Genomic DNA, 23,596 nt, shown 5'->3' with positions numbered 1-23,596 from the left:
TCTGCTAGGATAGGGCTATCCTATTTTCCCATGCCTTTCGGCTAGTAGCATCCAGCTGTTCTGCTAGTCCATTAACTGCATCCCTAGTGTAATTGATAAAACTTTGTTGATTATAATATATATAGTTAATCCAATCCACATTTCTGTTAACAGTGACCCACCAGAACAAGAATGACTCAAATCCTGCAGCTACCTGATTTCTAGTTTTAAATTCATTTAGGTCCCCGGGGAACTCCAATTTAAATAAATTAAGTCATCAAAGGAACCAGGTAAACTTCTTTCCTTTCTCTTTCCCTGGTTTTGTGTTTCTTCCTCTTTTTCAAATGTCAGGGTAAACAGGATGGCCAATTGAGCCAGAGCACAGGTAATACCAGTTAGAGGATGCCCTTTCTGCAGTACCACCAGTTAGAGGATGCCCTTTCTGCAGTACCACCAAATTCTGCTTGGGGTATGGCCAAACTGCAGAAAATGCCAGTGCTATCCTTACTAATATACTGGTGTACACAAGGCCATGGTCCCAAAGTCCTGGAGCCCTTCTTCCCATCTAGAGAGACAGGCAAGGTGGCTTCCTGGTCCAAGGCTGGAAGCCGGTACGGCTTTGATGTTCCTTTCTTGACTGGACAGAAGAGAGAGGACAACATAATAAAATTTTCACTAGGAGTAGCATTCTGGAAGAGGAGCAGCATGCACTTAAACTCCATTTCATGCTTTTCCATACCTAAAGAAAAGGGTACAGTGTAAGCAGTGGGTCGGCCTGTTGCACAAGCATAACAATTGCTTTTGTTCAGACTCTGGACTGTATATTTGATCCATTCTACCCAGGCATTTGTGTCCCCATATCCTGTCTCTGTTTCTATGGTTTACTTTCAATCTTCTCCCTAAGTATCCTGACTACTTTGGGATCATTCCAAATAAAGGAACTGGCTTCTGGTTGGTTTTCCTTTGGACTCTCTGAAGGATTTGCTGGAGAGGGTATTGTTGATGTCATATATGTAGGGGAGGAAGGAACCTCCCCAGAGGATCTTTACCTATCTGCTCCCATTCCATATACTCTATCAACTACTTGATCTCTGGTGCTCCTAGTCTCTAGTTTGTCTGCCTTCTTAATAGTTATTAATACTGGATTGCTCTAGGACTTTTACAGTCTGGCAGGGTATTGTCTTTATAAAAGGTTATCTTACCCTCAGTGGTCTCGAGCTTGGTGAGACCCATCCCATATTCACAGTCCATTCCTTATACTGGGTGGTCCCACATACAGCATCCCACGAGGGGCAAGGGAGGGGAGGGGCTTGACTGTAACCATTCCCCACTGGCTCTGGGCATAGGTATTTATTTTCCCTGCTCACCCACCGCTGATGCTCCAAATCTCCATAGTCTTTTTCTTGACAGGAGTCAAACTGCACAGTCTGAGACCCTAGGCCTTCAGTTACGTTTACCACCAGTTTGACGGGGTTTGTCGCATCCCGAACCTGAACATCATAGCCAGTATAATTATTCTCACTCTAAGACTGAGCCATAAACCCTTCATCTGTCTTCCAAGGCACTAGGCAAAGTGGTTATGGGTAATAGCCTGTCCTGTACAAGTTGCATTTAAGTGGAGGGATACCTTCCCGCAAAGTTGACTGGTACAGGGTCCGACCAATCCCTCCCCCTTTCCTGATATGCCCTCCCAACTATTGCCTTCTCACAGTGATCCTTAAGGAATCCGAGGTTGGCGTTATTTCCCAGGATTTGGACGGTGTTGTTGGGTACTTATCCAGTTCAGGTACTGGTCCTTTTACTCTGGTGTATTGGGTCCAGCCTCTTTCTACTGTCCAGACTGCGGTTTCAGTTGTTAACAAAACTTGATAGGGTCCTTCCCAGGTTGGCTGAAGTTTGGACTCCTTCCACAACTTGATTAGGACCCAATCGTCGAGTCGGTGTTGATGGACAGCAAATTCAAGAGGCGGGTTCTGGGCTAGCAAACCACAATGCCTGAGGAATGATAAAGTAGAGGGTAAAGCCAGTATATAATTCTTAAAGAAGGGATCCTTCACCTGTAAGAAAGGGAGTTCTCCAGTCCTAGGAAAAGGCAAGCCAAAAAGCATTTCATAAGGGGGCATTCCCAGTTTTTTCCAAGGTCCAGTTCTGATCCTCAATAGGGCTATGGGTAGGCACTTAATCCAGGGTAACTTTGTTTGTAAGACCAATTTAGAAAGATGCTTCTTTAAAGTTTGATTCATTCTCTCTACTTTCCCTGAAGACAGCGGGTGCCAACGTGTATGGAAGTTCCATGTGACACCCAGTCTTTGTGTAACATTCTGCAGTACACTGGAGGTAAAGTGGCTCCATTATCTGAGTCTGTATTTTCCACTAACCCATAACGGGTAATGATCTGTTCAAGGATTCTTTTACAAGTTCCTGATGCTGAGCTGAGGCCAGCGGATATGCCTCCACCCATTCTGTCAAATGACCTACAACAGCCAGAACATACTTTAGCCAAACCAATGGAGACATTTCAGTGTAATCAACCTGAATGCTCTGAAATGGCCTGAGGCCCAGCTCCCTTCCCTCTTGTTCTTGCTTCCTTAAGACCTTCCTGTTGGCCTTTCCGCAAATTATGCATTGTTCACTTACTTGTTTAGCTACAGTATAAAGGCCCATGCATCCAAAATACTTAAGAACCAGGTTACACATGGCCTGTACTCCCCCAATGACTCCTTTGGTGTAAGACTGCTAGTACTTCTCTCATTATTTATTTATTCAATATTTGTGTGCCATCAGGGAGGAACCACCCCCCATTGATAATCTAGGGTCACTCCCAATTGTTGTTTTTAGCTCTTCCACTTCTTTGTCAGAGAATGTAGGAACCCGCAAACTCTTGGGAAATAGAGGGTATCAGAACCATCATCCTTAAAGGGGGACAGAGGGAGGTCTCTTTAGCCTTCTCATCTGCTAACTTATTGCCCTTTGTCTCAAAAGTATGACCTTTCTGGTGTCCATTTACATGCACCACTGCTATTTCTCTGGGGAGGAGTAAATTGGCTATTACCTGCTTTACTAATTCCCCATGGACTCTTTTCCTTTGCTGTTAATCCTCTCTCTTCCCAAAATTTTCCAAAGGTGTGGGCTACCCCAAAGGCATACTTAGAATTGGTGTAGACTGTACCATCCTTTTCCTTTAATAATCTGAGGGCTTTATCTAATGCATACAACTCGCAAGTTTGAGCTGACCACTCATTGGACATTGGCCAGCCTCTTTCACCTCGCAAGTTAGCCCATCCACCATCGCATAGCCATTGTGCCTTTTTCATTCTACGACACTAGAAAATAAATCTTTTAATACACAATCTTTGTCCCAAGTGAAGGGGAAGTTCCCCTAGGTCAGACCAGACTTAGGTCTCGTACTCAATTAGGTCTAAACAGTTATGCTCAGGAACCTCCATTTGGTCAGGTCCCTTCCAAAGGAAGGAGGCTAGATTTAGGGCATGATCCATTGTCAATACCAAATCATCTTTTTCCATTAGGGATAGCCTCATACCTCAGAATTTGGGAGTCATTAAACTACCTTCCCACTTTCTAAGACAGAATAGTTCTGACCTGATAAGGGGTGCTGACGACTAAAGCTCCCCTGAAAGTCAGCTTCCTGCTGTCTTCTACCAGGAGAGCAGATGCTGCCACAGCTTGAACACATCTGGGCCATCCCCTGGAGATGGGGTCCAAAATTTTGGAAAGGAAGGCTACGGGTTGTTTTTTGTTTGTTTTGTTTTGTGTTTGGCCTCCCAAATCTAGGTCAAAACTCCCAATGCTGTCCCTCTATCTACTCTTAACAGGTGGAAAGGCTTCTCAAGGGAAAGAAGGGCCAGAACAGGAGCTTGTACCAGTGCCCATTTGAGCCCCTCTAAAGCCTATTTCTCCCCCTGAGAGTTTACACCTGCATTCTTAAAGGGGTGCTGAATGATGATAGTCATTTTCTGCAACTGCTTCCTGCTGGTTAGTGTTGGTAGCCCTTTCCAGACAAGCTGTAAAACCCTCCTGCTAATTTGTCATGGTTGGAGGAAGACGAATATGGCACACTGGGTGAAACTGGGTGAAATCCCTATATGGATAACAAGATGGAAGAAATAAACTTTATTAGAATTTTGAGGAAATAGGGTTTCAATAAAAGTATACTGGACCACAAAAATAGAAAAGACCAGGTTCCCCCCCCCAATGCATTCTTTTAAACAAACATCAAATTTTTTAGTCAGCACTCCCACAAACCTTTTACTTTTTTCTATATCTACTTAAGTCTCATACCCCTCATTCTGTTCTGTGAGAAAAGAATATTCATCTCAATTTAGGCATTTCAAAGATTTTATACTTTATCAGTATAAGTGCATACTTAATTTTAGCCATTTGAATAGAGCTCTTTTAAGAATTTTCATTTGTCAATTTAACATTACCACCCAGAAGTATTAAAAGATACACTGAACAAACAGACAAATACAAAAAGAATTATGAAAGCACAGAGCCAATCCTCATCTGCCCCATATTTTAGCCAGAATATATCAGGCGGTCATTTCCTTTCCCTTGGTCCTATCATTATTGGTCCATTGTTCTAACATCCTCCCTAATGGATTAGCCAGAGGATTGTCCCTGGGGGATCTAACAGATAACCCCTTCCCTGGTCGACCAACTGCCTCTGTTGCCCATGCTGAGTCTTGTCTGGGTTTCTTTCAAGCCCAGATTCATTGGAATTTCCCCACCACCAAGGTAATACTTGATAATCCCTTTTCTTACCTTGGTCCATACACAGAGTTGCCTGGTCAATGAGAGGCAGATTTTTCCTTCCCCTTTTCTCATCCACAAATGGAAGATCTAAGCATCTGGTCTCGGGTCCTTTCAGCTGTCAAAGACAGGCCCCCAACGGTGGAGTTCGAGACTGCTCAGTCAGCGGGGCGCACCTACCTATTGTCTGCCCCAGGGGTCCCCCTCCAAAGCTTTGGATCCTGGACAAGCCCCCCAAAGTTGTTAGAAAGAAAGCTGCACCTGTAATAAAAACTCACCGATGTGCAGAAGAAAATAATTTTATTAACAATTTTGCAAGAATGGGCGCATGACCTGGATAAAATGACTGGCATGCCAAACAAGAAACAATGACATTTATACCCTAAACCTAACAGGTCACTCCCCTGTTCCCATTGATCGGGTACTTCAGGGGTTACAACCTATCCAAGAGATCTAACTAACCTGGTTCCCATTCTGAGTCGCCGTTCCCATTCCCTACGTTCCAGTGCCTTGGCTCCGCTTTTGCTCCTGGCTCTGCTTTTCAAATTTGGCGCTACTTCTCACCATTGGCCCTGCCCTTGCTTTGGCCCTGCACTCATTTCTCACCATTGTCCCCCCCCCTCGCTTTGGCCCCGCCTTCGCTTTGGTGCCACTTTTCAAATTCTTGGCACCAGAGCCTCTAGAACCCCTTTCCCTCCCTCCTTCAACTGCAGAACCAGCTTGAGCATCACCTTTATGTGAAAACTAAACTTAACCCTTTCCTCACAAACTCTCATATACCTATTTTTGAAAACCTTCACAGATATTTCTGATGCAGAACTAGAGCCAAAAACCAATCCTTAGCAAAATGCACTGCACATTTTAAGTGCTAAATAAGTTTAGAATAGTGAATGTGTTGACTGTTGCCAAATGAATTTTGAATGAATAAATAATTTGCATACAGACTATTTTAGTTCCCCTTAGTCTACCTGTGTGTTGAAACTGAATTAAGCACTGTTAATTTAGGGACTGAAAAAGAAAACATCTTTTTCTTTGGAGGGTTAATAAAAAGTAAAATATAGAAACAGAATTCCTCTCCCTCTGCATTAATCCTATCTGATCACAAAATCCTATGATGAGGGTATGGCTATCATTTTTCCTATGATAAAGTTGGATATAGCTAGCAACAGAAAAAAAGTAATAATCTCACCTCACCCCCACTCCCTTGGACCATGATTTGATTGTGCTGAGTTCTTTTCTAAGACCTGACTTAATACTGGAGTCCAAATTGAACTTAGAGTAAGCAAGATGGTTGATAACATAGCTGCCCCAGCCTAGGGTTATTGCTAAGGCCTTTTGAAACACTTTTCCCTTTCTCTTGCACTCTAGCTCCTGTCTGACAATTAACCTAATTCATCTTTTCTAAGGCTGTACCGTCAGAAAATGAGACTTAGAAATTGCCTGTGCAGATTTAGTTTGTGATTGTCTTCTCTTCTTTTTACAGATTTATTTTATTTATTTCTCTCCCTTACCGTCCCCCCCCCCAATTGTCTGTTGTCTGTGTACATTTGCTGCGTATTCTTCTCTGTCCGCTTCTGTTGTTGTCAGTGGCACAGGAATCTGTGTCTCTTTTTGTTGCGTCATCTTCTGTCAGCTCTCCGTGTGTGCTGTGCCATTCCTGGGCAGGCTGCACTTTCTTTCGTGCTGGGTGGCTCTCCTTTTGGGGCGCACTCCTTGTGTCCCCCTACGCGGGGGACACCCCTGCATGGCATGGCACTCCTTGCGCGCATCAGCACTGCATGTGGACCACCTCCACACGGGTCAAGGAGGCCCAGGGTTTGAACCGCGGACTTCCCATGTGGTAGACGGACGCCCTATCCACTGGGCCAAGTCTACTTCCCATGATTGTCTTCTATATTGAAACAGTGGCAACCAGTGCAAAATCTTCAAATAAATTCATCCTTTGTCATTTTTTAACAATGAGCAAAAACTACTGAATAAAGATGTTCTGGTACATTTATTCCTTTTACCGATACAATCAGCATTTGTGAATGGTGAAATACTAAGGGAAACATTTAAAACTGGTGCTGTTAATTCCATATCAGCTATGCACACTTAATGATTTTTTTTTTAGGATTATACATGAACCCTTTGGTTTTTTTGTTTGTTTTTAAATTGGGTTTATTGAGGTGTAATTTATATGTGATAGAATTCATCCTTTTTAAGTGTACAATTTGATGAATTTTGACAAAGAAGTAGTCAAGAAATCACTACCACAGTCAAGACATTGAATATTTTCTTTTACCTCAGAAAGGGTCCTTGTGTCCCTTTGCAGTCAGGCCTCTCTCCCCAGCCCCTGGCAACCAGTGATCTGTTTTCTGTCCCTATAGTTTTTGTTTGTTCATTCATTCATTCTTTATTAGTGGCCCTATAGTTCTGCCTTTTCCTGATACCATATAAAATGGAATCATACATAGTTAGTCATTTGGGTCTGACTTTTTTTCACTTAGCATAGTGATTTTGAGATCCACCTTCATTGTTCCATGAATCTGTAATTAGTTCCCTTTTGTGGAGTAGTATTCCACTGTATGGATATGCCAGAATTTGTTTATTCATTCACCAGTTGATGGACTTTGGATTGTTTCCATATGGGGACTATTATGAATAAAGCTGCTGTGGACATTTATCTACAGATCTTTGTGTGGGCATATATTTTCATTTCACTTGGGTAACTAGTAAATAACTTGAAATGGAATTGCTGACTGTATTGGTTAAATGAACGTTTACCTTTCTAAGAAGATGCCGAATTGTTTTCCAAATTAACTATAATTTTGCCTCCCCACCAGCAATGTATGAGTTGTGGTTGCTCCACATCCTCATTAGCATGTGGTATTATCAATCTTTTTTAATTTTTTGCCTTTCTAATAGGTATGTAGTGGTTTGTTTTGTTTTGTTTGTTTAGATTTTTTTTCCTCTCTCCCCCCCATTGTCTGCTGTCTGTGTGTTCTGTGTCCGCTTGGATTCTTGTCAGCGGCACCAGGAATCTGTGTCTCTTTTTATTGTGTCATCTTGCTGTGTCAGCTCTCTGTGTGTGTAGCGCCACACCTGGGTAGGCTGCGCTTTTTTCACACAGGGTGGCTCTCCTTACAGGGCGCACTCCTTGTGTGTGGGGCTCCCCTACGCAGGGGACACCCCTTGCATGGCATGGCGCTTCTTGTGCGCACCAGCACTGCGTGGACCAGCTCATCACGTGGGTCAGGAGGCCTTGGATTTGAACCCTGGACCTCCCATGTGGTAGGCGGACGCTCTATCTGTTGAGCCAAATCGCTTCCCTGTAGTGGTTTTTAATTTGCATTTCCCTGACAGCTAGAAGTGTTAAGCATCTGTTTATGTACTTATTTGCCATTTATATTGATGTTGGAGAGGCCCTGAGAGGTCTTAGAGAAAGACCTCAACCTTGACACAGTGGCGAGAAAAATTTCAAAGACTAGTCCTATAGTAGCAGTATGGAAAGCAAAGGTAAAAGCTCTTATGAGTCATACCTACTGGGGCTAGGCATGCTGTTTTGTTAAGGCAGGGCTCTCCCCCTTTTCTTGCTCCATGTAAATGAGGCCTTTAAGTCCCAATGTTCTCAGTGGTCTGCCTAAGCAAAAGAGGGATTGAAAACTACAACTTTTTACTGACTTCGTATTCCTGCCAGAGTGGAAACTGTCCCTGGGAGGGGTTGGTGAAGCATGTTGGTCAGGTGATAGATGACCTTTTGTCATCTGGTATCTTCCAGCAGTAGCCCTTGGGCACTAGACCTTTTCTACTGTGATTTCTACTGTGATTAGGTATTATCTGTTGGTAATATTTCTGTTGGTCCTCTTCCATTGCTGAGTTGTCTCCCTTTTTTACCTCAATATTTTCTTTAAAAAATCAGTTATATTGATACATATTAATAAAGCACAAAATCATAATATTTCCTTCTTCATGAGGTTTCTCTTCATATTTTTCGCCTGTTTGAAAAATTGGGTTGTTTGCCTTATTATTGAGTGGTAAGAATTATGGATGAAATCCTTCATCAGATACATGTTTTGTAAATATTTTCTTCCAGTTTGTGGCTCGTCTTTTCATTTTCTTAACAGCAACCTTTGAAGAGTAGGCATTCTTTTCATTTTGATGGAGTTTGACTTGCTACTTTTTAATTTTGTGGTTCTTGCTTTTCCTGTTCCATCTTAAGATTTCTTGGGAAGCAGATGTGGCTCAAGCAATTGGGCTCCTGTCCACCATATAGGAGGTTCAGGGTTTGGTGCCCAGGGCTTCCTGGTGAAGGTAAGCTGGCCCATGCAGCAAGCTGGCCCACACAGAGTGCTGCCTTGTGCAGGAGTGCTGCGTAGGAATGCTGGCCCATGTGGAGAGCTGGTGCAGCAAGATGACGCAACAAAAAGAGACACGGAGGAGAGAATCTAAGAGACGCAGCAAATCAGGGAGCTGAGGTGGTGCAAGAAAATGATCACCCCTCTCACACTCACACTCCAGACAGTCCCAGGATCGGTTCCTGGAGCCGCCTAATGGGAATACAAGCAAACACAGAAGAACTTACAGCGAATGGACACAGAGAGCAGATAACGAGGCGGGGGATGGGGGAGTGTAATAAATAAATAAATAAATCTTTAAAATAAAAAAAGATTTATTTGTTCTAACCCGAGGTCATAAAGATTTTCCTGTTTTTTTTTTTCCACATGGTTTACAATTTTAGTTCTTAAATTTGAGTCTGATTCATTTTGAGTTATTATTTATATATGGTACAAATTAAAGTGATTTTTTTTCTTACTTTTGGATGTCCAGTTGTTCCAGAATCATTTGTTGAAAAGATTATCCTTTCCACATTGAATTATCTTGTTAGAGCATTGGTTTGAGATGTTTCTTTTCTAATACAAACATTTAATGTTATGAATGTTCTTTAAAGCACTCCTTTAGATGCATCCCGCAGATTGTGCCTTCATTTTCATTCAATTCAAACTATTTTCCTTATTTCCCTTCTGGTGTCTTCTTTGACTCATGGGTTATTTGTTTAGAAATACTTTGCTCAATTTCCAGATATGTGGAAATTTTCTAAATCACTTTCTCTTGTTGATTTCTAATCTAATTCCACTGTGGTCAGAGAACATTCTTTGTATGGTTTCAGTTATTTTAAATTTGTTGAGGTTTAATTTATGGCCTGGATATTCTTAATTAATTTTTTTTTAATGTTTCTTCATTATACCACATATCTAAAAGTTGTGATTTGCTAGATAACTACTTTATAAAAAATTTTTATTTTAAAAGGTAATGGGTTATAGTTGCACTTTACCTACTTGTTAAAAAATGACTAAGAAATTGTTACTTTATTACAAGAACATTTGCAGACTGTTCCTCCCTTTTTGTGCTTTGTATAGGTCTAAGATCTGGCAAACTTGGTGAACAATGTGAAGCAGTTGTTCGCTTTCCCAGACTCTTTCAGAAATATCCATTCCCTATTCTCATCAATTCTGCATTCCTAAAGTTAGCTGATGTTTTCAGAGTTGGGTAAGTCTTTTTAAACCTTCAGTGTCCTAAAGAACTCTGTTTATAGTTCTTGGATACAACTCTTTGGTGTGAAATTTAATGGGGTTTTAAATAAAAATGAAGAGTATAATTCAGAATATTTATTTCTTTGGAGCACAGGATAAGTCAAATTAAGACAACTTTAGGGAAGTGGACTTGACCCAGTGGTTAGGGTGTCCGCCTACCACATGGGAGGTCCGGGGTTCAAACTCCGGGCCTCCTGACCCATGTGGAGCTGGCCCATGCGCAGTGCTGATGCGCACAAGGAGAGCCCTGCCATGTAGGGGTGTCCCCAGCATAGGGGAGCCCCACACTCAAGGAGTGCACCCCATAAGGAGAGCCACCCAGTGCGAAAGAAAGTGCAGCCTGCCCAGGAATGGCGCCACATACACAGAGAGCTGACACAACAGATTCCTGGTGCCACTGATAAATAGACGCGATCACAGAGGAACACACAGGGAATGGACACAGAGAGCAGATAACTGGGTGGAGGGCAGGGAGAGAAATAAATAAATCTTTTTAAAAAAAGACAACTTTAAAATATTACTGTTTATTTTGGAAAAATCTTTGGCTTTATACAGATTGTTTTGACAAGTTTCTCATTTAATAGCTTGTTTTGTAACATGAGATTCATTTCTGTTAAGTGCCTGAAACATGTAAGCACTGAATAAATCCCCATTTCCGTTTTTCTCTCCACCATTTCCCTCCGTCCCCTCCTTTCTCCTATTCCCCTTATCCTCCTCATGTGCACACACACATATATACCAAATCAAACTTGAAGGAGAAATTAGGTTGCAGGATTAGCTAAGAGAAGAGGAAGACCGTCTGAGGTTATAGCCTTGGTTATAATATGATTGAGGAACTTTAGTTTGGCTCCAGTGCTTCTCCTTGTGTTGCTGCCACTTGGTGTATTGCAGCAGGAACTAAGTAAATAACCAATTGCTTTTGCTTAGTACCCACCTAAAGTACAGACTTTAGATAATTACTTTTGTGGTGATTAAGAATGAAAACCATTTGCCCTTTGCTAAGATATAATACTAGTGTTGCTTGATACTTTCCTAAAGTGACCTGATTATCTGTTCTTTTTCCCATAGAAACAATTTCCTGAGGCTGTGTGTTCTTAAAGTTACTCAGCAAAGTGAGAAGCATTTGGAGAAGATTCTAAATGTGGATGAATTTGTGAAGAGAATTTTCTCTGTGATTCATAGTAATGATCCCGTGGCAAGAGCCATCACACTTCGGTATACTGTGTTGCTATAATAATTCACCACAAGATTATTTAAGTTGTAATTAAGTATAAAAAAGGCAATATATTTGCCTTTCTTGTGAATTTTAAGGACTCTTTTTTAAGTTTTTTGAACTAAGACTCAAAAATATGGTAACCATCCCATTCTGTAAATTCTTTTAATATCTGTGATACTATTGTATTTGTAAATAGTTGCCTAACTATATTTGAAATGTTCCTCCATATAGGTGCTTTGATCAGATAACTTGACAGATCTGAATACAGCTTAGCCTCAGCTCACTTTGATCTTTTGCCTTCTCGACCCTGCTCTCATTATTTCATGTCATTGTTTTGTATTAATTCATGGTCATGTGTTCATTTTTGTATGCAGTCATTTATATTTGAACTCTTTGGAGAATACCAGATAAACTTGCTGGAGTTTCTTTAGCTTTTTCTTTCTTGGTGTTTAAAAAAATTTATTTTATAAGAACTTTATTTTGTAAGCCTATATCTAGCTTGAACCATTTTCTTTTTAGCCCCACTGTCTATGGAATCATGTGCATAATTTTTTCAGATTTTTGAAATTCACTTTCCTAAATTCAGGGCTTATTTTTCACTTCCCCTGCCCACACATTTTCTTTTTTATTCATGGAGTCCCAGATGTCACTTCTTCCTGAGGTTTCCATTTTTCCACATCAGGACCCAGTTCTTCCTTCTTGTTAAGTACTAAGTCCCGAGTACTTTTGTTGTGCTGCTTTTTGAGTGGTTAAATTATAAGCAACTATTTACTAATTTAAAGTCAGTTAATTTTCTCATTTTTGAACTACATTCAATAGAATAGAATTTAAATTTAAGATATTCTTACCTTTTGGTTTAGCAAGTTCACTTATAGACATTTTTTCTATAAAAATTTTATTAAGTTAAATATATATAAGGATGACCATAGTATCTTTTTTGTAAAAAGTGAAAAATTGGGGAGAAACCATGAATCAGTATGCAAAGTGAGAAGCATTTGGAGAAGATTCTAAATGTGGATGAATTTGTAAAGAGAATATGGAAAAGTTTACTAACTATATAACCATTAAAGAATATAATGTTAAGCCATATTTACTAACAGAGATATTAAGTTTAAAAAGTGTCAGTATCCATTTTAATTCATTTTTTGTCAATAATATATGTTTATATAGACACAAAAAATACATAGGAATGTATACTGTTCACAGTGATTATTTTTGACAGGGTTTGGCAGTGGTCATTGGATTATGGATTACAGGAGATATTTCCATGTGGTTTTGTAGTATTTGAGTTGTTTTCCACAAGCATGGATTATATTTATAATCAGAAGACAAAAGTAAAGAAGAAAGAGAAATAGTAGAATATAACCGGTGGAATAAATTTTAATAAAATAGTTTCGAGCAAGTATGAATACTTTGAAAAGACTACGGATGAATATTCGAATATTTTCGTTTTGCATTCCTGCCCTTTTCCAAGCCATGGAAATTGGTGCTTCCCTCAGGTCTTACTTTAAAGCTTTTTTTAAAAACAGAATTCTAGAAAGCTTACAGAAAGAAAGATCACATTAAAGGGGTACAAATCAAGATTGAAATCTGATTTCTCAGCAGTAACACTTCATGCAAAAAGTATTAAAGCCAAATAAAGTTGAGCTAAGAATTATATTTTTAGTCCTGTTGCCATTTAAAAGAGTAGTACAATAAAAAATTCTCAGGTACACAAGGTTTCAGGAGGTTTGCCATACAGCCACCTACTTTGAAAACATTCTTGGAGAGGTGGTGTTCAATTAGGAAGAGGAAAATGAGCTAGAAAATAAGGAACTAAGGGGTGATAAAACAGTTTTGTAAAAGTTTACAAGTTTACAAAGTAAAAATCAAAGAAATAGATAAATAAAATTTTAAATATGAGAGTATCAAACTTCTTTGACAATATATTTGAGTAGCCTTTCTTTTTCACGATTTGATTTTTTTATGATATAAATGAGAAAGTGAAGAGCAGATGTAGCTCAAGTGGTTGAACACCTGCTTCCCAGGTACAGGGTCCCAGGTTTTATCCCTGGTACCGCCTAGAAACAAAGAAACAAATGGAAAAACCAACTCTCATTGGGGAGCAAATGTAGCTCAGTGCTTGAGCTCCTTTTTCTCGTATATGAGGAGCTGGGTTCTAGGTTCAATCCCTGGCATCTCCTAAAAAAAAAGAAAAAAAGAAATTTAAAGTAAAACATTATTTTATAACTTAATATGGTATTTAACATATAAAGTTTTAAAATACAATGTTTTAAAGAATATAAAGAAAAGTTTTTATTTTTCCATTAAGCATGTAACATGCCACATAATTTACTATTTCGTTAATTTTGTAAAAAAAAAATCATAATTTGTGAACAAACATTTTAAAAATGATATGTGTAACTTGGGGCCAAAGGTGTATTAAAATGTAGATTAAATTTTTTTTTCAACTTTTTATTATGAAAAATTTTAAGCATAGAGTTGAAAGAACTTTACAGCAAATACCTGAATACCCACCACCTAGATTCTACCATTGGTCTTTTACTAAACTTGCTTATCACAAATCTATCCTTCTATCCATTCACCAATCTATATTATTCTTTTAAAGCATTTCATAGTAAATTGTAAAAGTTCACTTCCCCCTAAATACTTATGCATGCAAATCATTAACTAGATTTCAGTTGTTTACAGGGTTGTTGGATTTTTTATGTAAAATTTACTTAGAATGAAATGCCCAAATCCTAAGTGTACATTCACTGAGTACTGATAAATGTCTTGTGTAACCCCAACTCTTATCAAGACATAGCACTTACATCACTCCAGGAAGTTCCTTCATGTCCCTTCCCAGTCACTTTCCATACCTACCTTCCTAGAGGCAATCCCTCTTCTGACTTTTTATATTGTTTTGAATAAAGGAGTGAAATAGCTGGGTCATAGGGCAGGTGTGTGTTTAGTTGTATAAGGAACCTTTTTCCATGATAGTTTTACTGTGTTATATTCCCACCAACATTGTATGAGGATTCTGGTTGCTTCACACCTTCCCTAACTTTTGGTGCTGTTGGTCTTTTAAATTTTAGTCAATCTAGTGGATAAATAGTGATTTTGATTGGTATTTTCCTGATGGTGATGATGTTGAGCCCTTCTTCATGTGCCTTTTGACTGTTCATATATCTTATTTTGTTAAATGTCTGTTCAAACCTTTTGCCCATTTTTAAAATTTGATTATTTAGATTTTATTATATTGTTTGTCTTTTTATTATAGAATTGTAGGAGTTCTTTATATATTCTGGATACCAGTCTTTTGTCTGTTTTTGTGTTTTGCAAATCACATTAAATATAGATGAAAACTTCTTCAGGGCCTGAAAAGACCATTGTCTTAGTTTCCTGGCAGCTTAGTTTCCACGCAGAGGGGTTGGTTTAAACAATGGGCATTTATTGCCTCAATTTTGGAAGCTAGAAAACGCTTTTTCAGGGTCAGTAGCATTCTGGCTAGCTAGCATTCCTTGGGTTCCTTGGCATTCTGCTCACATTGTGGTGTCCTTTCCTTTCTCTTCCAGGTTCCAGTTTTCCCTGACTTCCAGCTTCTTGCTCCTCTCTGTGGCTTTTTTCTGTAAGGCCTCTAGTAATAATACGATTATGAGCCATCCTCATCTTAACTAAAATTAACATCTTCAGAAGTTCCTATTTACAATGGGTTTACACCCACAGAAATGGGTTAAGAACGTATTTTTTTCTAGGGCTCATAATTCAACCTACACAGCACAGAATTACTACCATTTTTATGCTCATATTTGAGTTGTATATCAATATCATTATTCCTTATGTTTTATGTTGTTATTCCCCAGAATAAAAACAGTTTCACACTGTGCAGCTCCCCAAACCATTCCAGTTGCTGGCAGTGTAAAAACCAAGTGACGAAGCCATGGGTGAGCTTGTCTTATCTCCACTAACCATTACGTATATTCTTTCAGTTGGTACTATAAGCTTCTCAAAATGTTCTGCTTCAAAACGGGAAAAGTAATTTAAGTAATTACTTTCATAATTTTTATTATAACAAATGATGTAACACCCGCCTTCTCAGTAACACCCTTTTGAAGCCCCTGGTGAGATGCAGTAGTCTAGTCAACTGTAGAAAAGTTTGGCTGGTATGTGTAGGGAGATGTGGGTTCCAAGTCCCAACTCACATTCTAATAAGCTGACATTTAGTAAATCACTTTCCTTTATGTAAAATGAGAAAATAAAACCTGACTTTACAGAGGCATTTATTTCCTATAGGATAAAATGCAAAGTTATGCCAAAAAAAAGCCGTTTTAACATCTCCATGGAAATATGGGCACTCTGGAGCTCTTAAAATGTCACTTTGCATATAAGTGACTACATTTTCATTCCTTCTATGTGTGATTATCTATTTGACTGTAATGCTGTATTAATAAAGGAGATATGTTTTAGAAAGAATCTTAATGTTTAATAGGAGCATGACTTTTTGGTTGAGAAGTATTAGAATAGCACTAAGAAGAAGAATACTATTAAGGAAGAAAACAAACTCTACAAAGAAAAGATTAGAGCTAATGAATAATAAGACCATTGAGTAGAGAGTCTGGTGCATTATATTTTAAGGAAAATAGATGAAAGTTAGGAACTCTGACCTTATGCAGCTTAATTTCTAGAAAAGTGTATTAATAAGTAGACACATGAAGAAAAAAAGTGATGACTTGCAAACACTAAGCAGTTTTTAGAGTCAGAATGACTTAAAGAAAAGGTGAGTGAGAAGATATTTTAAAGATGTTTTATTTTTTATCCATTACCTTAGACTTACCAAATAAGACAACAAATGGAAACAAAAGCTGGAGGATATTCACTGTATTTGAAATGTAGTGCTAAGATTATTTATAGTAGTGACCAATGAGATTATATTTTTATGCCTTTTGTATTTCATAGTAACAGACTTAATATTAGCTTAATCTTTTCTTACATAAAAGATTAGACATTATTATTTCTTTTGGAAAAAACGCATCTGATTTTTCTGACATGTTGAAGTATCTGTGTTTAGAATTTACTGTTCCATTCCTAAAGCTGATGCTTTATTGATCTGAGATTTATAGAATTATTTATAAGCTTTAGTCTTGTTAATATAGTTTCGCCTTGCTTCTTCCTTTTCTGACCTTGAACTAATTGTATCTCCATTCTCCTTGGCTTTCTCTGTTTCTCTAGGATGTTAGGAAGTCTGGCATCGATAATTCCGGAGCGGAAGAATGCTCATCATAGTATTCGTCAAAGTCTGGATTCACATGATAATGTAGAAGTTGAAGCTGCTGTTTTTGCTGCTGCAAACTTCTCCGCACAGTCTAAGTAAGCATAATAATTTTCCCAAGAAGAATCTTTTAAGAAGTAGCTGCCTGATGTATATAAACACTAAAGGATACACAAAATGTAAATGGCAAGGTGTGTTTTCCAAGAGAGTTTACATATTGAGGAGACAAGACCTGAAACAGAAAACTTAAGTACAGAAAGTTGGCATTAACTGTAAATGCAACAATAGTTTCCAGAAGGGTGGGTTCAGCATAGAGTAGAGTAGTTGGATAAGACTTCATTGGGTGAGCAGAAACTTTGTCCATTGAAGAGCCTTCCTCAAATGTATACGTCATCAATACTAAGTTGCTACTTGTCTTCTAACATTAAGCTTTGGCATTAGAACTATATGCACAATTTGATTAAGATGGTAATTTGAAACCAATTTTAACCAAATTTAACTTAGGATGTCATGTCCTACACTATTATCTTATAGAACAGTGTTTTTGTTTTTATTTTGAGGTACAGGGGGCCGGGGATTGAACCCGGGACCTTGTATGTGGGAAGCCCTTTGTAAAAATATAATGTCCCCTTTGCAGACTGATACCAAAGTAGCATTGCCTTCTATGGATTGTTTTAGTAATGAATATGAAAAGCCTTATTAAACACCCAGAAAATCTACTCTTAAGAATTTGTCCTAAAGAATCAACAATATGTACTGATATTTATTAGCAAGGATACCAGCTATAGTGTTACTTAAAATAACAAAAGAAATTAGAAGCAACCTAAATTCCAGTAAATAGAGATGTGCTTAGATAAATTACGATATGATCATATAATGGAATGAATCACCTTTTTAACAATTATATTTTAGAAAAATAAGTGTATGTAATATTCCAGATTTGTATAAAAAGCAAGTACATATGTGAATAGAAAAAAAAACTTGAAGTATATATGTCAAAATGTTGTCTGTTGGTAATAAGATAGTATATAAGTTTTATTTTCTTGCCATGAGCAAATTTTGGTTTTATACTCAGATGAATAATAACTTTTTAACATTAAAAAATAGTGTTTCCATTAAAGGCCTCTGCAAAATTTAGATTAGACTTGAAATGGTTGATCACCAACTTGCCTTCTTTCTACAAATTTTAATTATATGCATATTTTTCTCTGCGTATAATTTTCTCTTATCATATCTCCAGAATTCCAGGAATACTCATTGGAAAGGGAGGGTAGGGGATAGAAAATACATAATTTCTAATTTACTGCTCAAAATTAATTGGCATGGTAGTAATTTAGGGGGAGAAATATCTGAGTAAATACAGTTCCCATTTGTGCTTTTAAAAATATACTTTTGTCCCCTTATTGAAGAACTTTTTTAAATCACTTATTGGATAATGAGTTATATCTAGTGAATAGTTATCATCTGATTACCAATGTCAAGGTGTCAGTGCTTTATAATCTGTCAGATTAATATGTACCTCCAGTGCTTCTAGAAATAGTTTTCTCAATTTAGTTTCTAAGCTTATGTAGTTAACTTGTAATTTAGTAATTAAACTTCACATATGAGAATCATTTTTAGTTTAAGTTTTTTCTTAGGTTAGAAGCTCATTTTATTTCAGCTGTGAAATTTCTTATCTGACTTGGGTAAATCATTAAGGCTCAGTAATATACAACAAGATTCCTCATTTACAAAATTGATGACCATTAAACATCTAAATTATTATTTATGTAGAAGCTGTTTTTAACATACCAGGCTTCATTCTGATACTGTAATTTGTATTATTAAAAAAAAAAGGAAATTAGTCCCATAGGAATGCCTGAAAGACCAATCTAAAAACTACTATATATCAGAGCATGACTTTGAAGAAATGCATCTGTTTTATATCAGTGTTTCTCTCCTTCCCTCAAGATAATAGATAGCATGCGAACAAATATCTCAACAATACTGATGGTTTTTTCTTAGTATTTCTATTTATTAATTTTGGATCTTTAATCAAAGTAACTGACAAAATAAGCCTTTGAGGATTTATTTAATATTATCCTTCCCCCCTTGTCTACTACCATAACCACACATAATTTGCTCTAAAAAAATTAAGATTTCATATTTTTGAAGACCTAGTCCCTGGATCCTAAAGTAGGAGTTACAAGTCCAAATGCATTCAAGTGCCAGGCAAACATTGTTGATGAGAAAAGTGTCCTTTAGTGGCTATTGGGGTTGAATAGCTTTTCAGAAGGGTAGCTGCCCCTTGGCACAGCAGACTGTTAACAGTGCAGGAATGTTTGCCTGATGTGGTCAGATCTGATTTTTTTTCTGGGAGAACCTGGAAAATCAGATTATTCTGTTTAGTCTAAGCATATTTAAATGTTGACATTAAGAATAAAAATATATTATTAGAGGAAAAATAATTCTAATTTACAGGCCCTAAAGATAACAGGTTTTTAAATTTTGAATCATTGTAAACATTATTATATAGTTAGGACACTTACTGAATATCTACCGTGTCCAGACACTATTCTGAGCACTAAGAATGCAAGGGTGAAAACGGTTAAGGCCTATTGTCATGTCTTCATATTCTAGTGGAGCAATTCAGACAACATACAATTGATCCTCACTATCCCAGATTACATATTTGGGGATTTGCCTTCTTGCTAAAATTTATTTGTAACCCCAAATTCAGTACTTGAACCTCTTTCCCACTTTTTCTCATGGGGCAAAGCAGAGAAAAATTTGAGTTGCCTCACATACACATTCCCAGCTAAGATCAAACAAAGGGATGTTCTCCTTTCTTGTTTGAATTTTCGTACTGTAAACATTCTCCTTTCCACAGTGTATTTAGTGCCATGGTTTTTGCTTTTTTTTTTTTTTTTTTGGCTCTTTTTGGTGATTTCATTGTTTAAAATGGCCCCCAAGCATGGTGCCAAAGTACTGTCTAGTATTCCCAAATGCCAGAATGCTGTGATGTACTTTGCAGAGAAAGTACATGTGTCAGATAATCTTCATTCAGGCTTGAGTTATGTGCTGTTGGCTCTACTTTCAATGAATCAGCACCTTTTTAAATGAGCTCCATTTACCTTTCCCCCCCACCATGTGAGTTATGATTGTGTGTGGTTAAATTTGTGTTGAGAGACTTTGTTTAAATTTTTTCTAAAATGTTCTAAAGGCAATCGTAATGTTTCTAGGTGGTGTTTAAGGAGGGCAGTCTCAAAAGGCTAGTGAAACTAGGAATTTCCTGCAGAATCATTGTATGCAAGTTTGAGGAGGAAGCAGAAGTTATAAACTGTCTTTAAACAGAAACACATATAAAACAAGATTGTATAATAATGCTCTGATTAAGGTTGGAAAGAACCTAACCCTCTATTTCCCCTAGGGGTAGTTTCAGTACTTACTAGTTCAGTGTTGCTGGGTGACTTTATAGAACAAACCTACTGCGGATAACAAAAATTTATTGGATGTGTAAATACATAAAATAATTTCAAGTGTGGTGGGAGTTATGAGAAAATAAAATGGTATTGCTGTTTATTTGTTTGTTTTTTAGAAGGTACCAGGGAGTGAACCCAGTATCTCATACTTGGGAAGCAGATGCTCAACCACCGAGCTACATCCCCTCTCCAATAAGATTTGTTTTTTTCATGTGTTCTTTTGGCATTGTTTTTAGGAGGTACCAGGGATCAAACTTGAGACCTCGTTCATGACAAGTGGATGCTCAACCACTTGAGCTACAGCAACTCCCCAAAACATACTGTGTTAAGATCTGAGTTAGCTGCGTTAGCTAGAGTGATCAGGGAAGGCCTCCTTGAAGAGGCGATACTTGAGCTGAATCTCTGTGATAAGAAAGAGGCAGAAATCTAGAGAAAAAACATTCCAAGCAGAAGGAATAATAAGTGCAAGAGCTCTTTGAGTTGGGAACAAGTCATCTGTATATGTCTAATGTATACTTCTTGCCTTATAGTTTGAAAATGTAACTTTTTCTTATGTGAGTTTGAGACTGGTAGCAACTTTCCAGTGTCAGAATTCCTTTCTACTCTTAAACACTACTGAGATCCTCAAAGAGCTTTTGTTAATGGGGATACTATTTATTGATATTTACTATACAAAAAATTGTGGATACTATTTATTGATATTTACTATACAAAAAATTAAAGTTGATAAATTTTAAAAATATGTATTTATTTTAAGTATAATAATAAACCTATATGTTAACATAAAAATATTTTAATGAAAATAACTTTTCAAAAAAAATGGTGAGAAAAATGGCTTTCCTTTGCATTTTGCAAATATCTTTAATATCTGACTTAATCAAATATACCTGGATTCTCACATCTGCTTTTATATTCAGCATATCCGTTGTGATATATGATTTTGGTTGAAATATATGAAGAAAATCCAGCCTCACACAGATATATAGTTGAAAAAGGGAAGACTGTTTTTAAAGACTTTATGGATAATTGTGGATATTATTCTCTGATACTATATCAAAACTTGGTAAGTAGGGGGAAGCAGATTTGGCCCAATGGATAGAGCGTCCACCTGCCACATGGGAGGTTAAGGTTCAAGCCCAGGGCCTCCTGACCCATGTGATGAGCTGGCTCATGCGCAGTGCTCGTGTGTGCAAGAAATACCCTGCCACGCAGGGGTGTCCCCGGGGTGGAGCACCATGCGCAAGGAGTGTGCCCCATAAGGAGAGCCACCCAGTGCGAAAAAAGTGCAGCCTGCCCAGGAATGTAGCTGCGCATACACACAGAGAGTTGACGCAGCAAGATGATGCAACAAAAAGAGACACAGATTCCCACAGAAGAACACACAGTGAATGGACACAGAGAGCAGACAGCTGGGGTGGGGGGGCGGTGCAGGGAAGGGGAGAGAAAATAAATCTTAAAAAAAAAACAACTTGGTAAGTGGTAGTCTCTAAAGGTTGAGTACCATGTGCGCTCTGAAACCTTATCAGTTCACTTTTGGTACTGTGTTACATTGAAATCCATTAAGATCTTTTTGCCCATATATGATTTTATAATATTATATAAATATATATTTTCTTTTAGAAAATATTGATCCACTGTTTTATGCAGGTAATCCTTATGTTGACATATATAATATATATATGTTGATATATATAATATAACCATTATATAATAATCAAAGGATCACATTTGTTAATGTCATCACTGGTCTCATCCAGAAAGTCTTTTAAATATTAAGCAGTCAAACTTATTGTACCAGATAACAAGTTTTCAGAAATTCTGATTTTTGCTTAAAAGCTCAAATGTTATAATTGGCAACAAATATTCCCAGTTACTTCCCTTGAAGTTTTACAAGCGCACATTATTTTTTGAGAAAATGTCTATCTCAATAACTGTGGTGGTTTATGAAAAACAGCTAGTTCATCTTATAACTCAAACAATTGAACTGATGCTTTTTCTGGTGACAACTATTGTGTATTTTTTATGTACTTACCATTTTGTCAGAGAACATAAAAAAGGCTTGTACTCAGTCATTGAGATTTAATAAATTTAGTAATTTTTACTGTTTACCAAGGACATTTTTAAGTGAAATTGGCTCTTTTTTTTTTTTTTAATTGGCTTGTTTTCCTCTTTTGTAAGTGCAGAGTGGGGAAGAATACATTGACTCCTAATACAGTTTGGTGCCACTGCCTTGATTCTTACTGAAACACCAGCAGTTTTATTCACCATTGCTTTTGCATCAAAGGTGAAAATATCAGTATTCTTGCTCCAGAAAAAAATCATGAGATTAATAAAGTTACTCACTTTGAAAATTTCAGCACAAATTGTATTTGTTACCAAAAATTCACATAAAGGAAGATGTTCTGTGATTAGGTGGTGCTGATGCCACACAATCACATGCAAAACTCTGTCCAACCACATCTATAGAGTTGTCCATTTTTAAGGAAAAAAATTCTGTAGATGAGCTGTTAACATGTTCTTCATGTTTACGGATGAATCTTTAATTTGACAAATTTTAGTATTGTTGGAAAATGGCAATGCCTTGATTTTACTTGCTGACTTTTCATTCTGCAGGCATTCAGCATTGCCATTCTGCATTATTAAGTGTAGGTCTGTGAGCAGTTATGTATACTTCTCCAATTTAGTGCATTACAAAAGCTTAATCCTGTTATCATAGCTAATATGTAAATAACAAACAATTTTTTGCTTTTAAAGAGCACATCATATCTATATTTAAAATATTCAGTTCTTGTTTCTTTAAATTCTAAATTAACACTTCTAAATTAGCAATCTCAGAATGGCACTGTAATACTTTTCAAAAATGATTTATTATGTAAGACACAATAAAGTAAGTCATTAACATCTGTAAAGTTGAGGGATTACTTTGGTCGTATTTTTGTTTCTGATTTACAATTTTGCCATTTTTTAAGATTGTTCTCTTCCATGAGTTAGAAAACTCTGATTATCAATTTCATCTTTTTCAGCATCTTCAGACTTAGTACAGCTCCATTTGAAAAAATTGGTCTTCTGATTTCCCTTTTTAAAACCAACAATTCACTGTTAAATATAAGAGAAATATAAATATTTTACAAGTAAACTTTCTTTTATTTTAGATAAAATATTGATACATTTTAAAATAAAAATAATTTTAGATAATGTTAAATTTTGTAAAAATCTTTAATTTTATTACAAAGCAAGGCACAGTGTCCTTTTTGGTGTGTTTCCATGTAAGCGTGAGGTAAACTTCAGTATTTCAAAACAGCAATGTATTAGATGATAATGAGGTTACAGAGGTTATAGCAGATAT

The 23,596-nt window shown here is 37.3% G+C and overlaps 1 protein-coding gene across 5 annotated transcripts in view; it reads left to right on the top strand.

The window, feature by feature from the left end:
- INTS7 (integrator complex subunit 7) overlaps window positions 1-23,596 on the top strand; it is a 114,512-nt gene that overhangs the window by 15,162 nt on the left and 75,754 nt on the right. For 2 of the 5 annotated variants that reach the window (XM_004480998.4, XM_058275172.2), the window contains exons 2-4: window positions 10,149-10,278; window positions 11,391-11,537; window positions 16,750-16,887. In XM_004480998.4, the coding sequence (XP_004481055.2) occupies window positions 10,149-10,278; window positions 11,391-11,537; window positions 16,750-16,887 (415 nt within the window). Of the gene's footprint in view, window positions 1-10,148; window positions 10,279-11,390; window positions 11,538-15,095; window positions 15,149-15,382; window positions 15,465-16,749; window positions 16,888-23,596 lie in introns of those variants that run through there. The other 3 variants (XM_071207714.1, XM_023585360.2, XM_071207715.1) reach the window with 3 other exon arrangements.

The sequence above is a fragment of the Dasypus novemcinctus genome, chromosome 13, assembly GCF_030445035.2.
Source record: "Dasypus novemcinctus isolate mDasNov1 chromosome 13, mDasNov1.1.hap2, whole genome shotgun sequence".
In the NCBI taxonomy this organism is placed as follows: Eukaryota; Metazoa; Chordata; class Mammalia; order Cingulata; family Dasypodidae; genus Dasypus; species Dasypus novemcinctus.
This window is presented reverse-complemented; position numbering and strand designations above follow the sequence as displayed.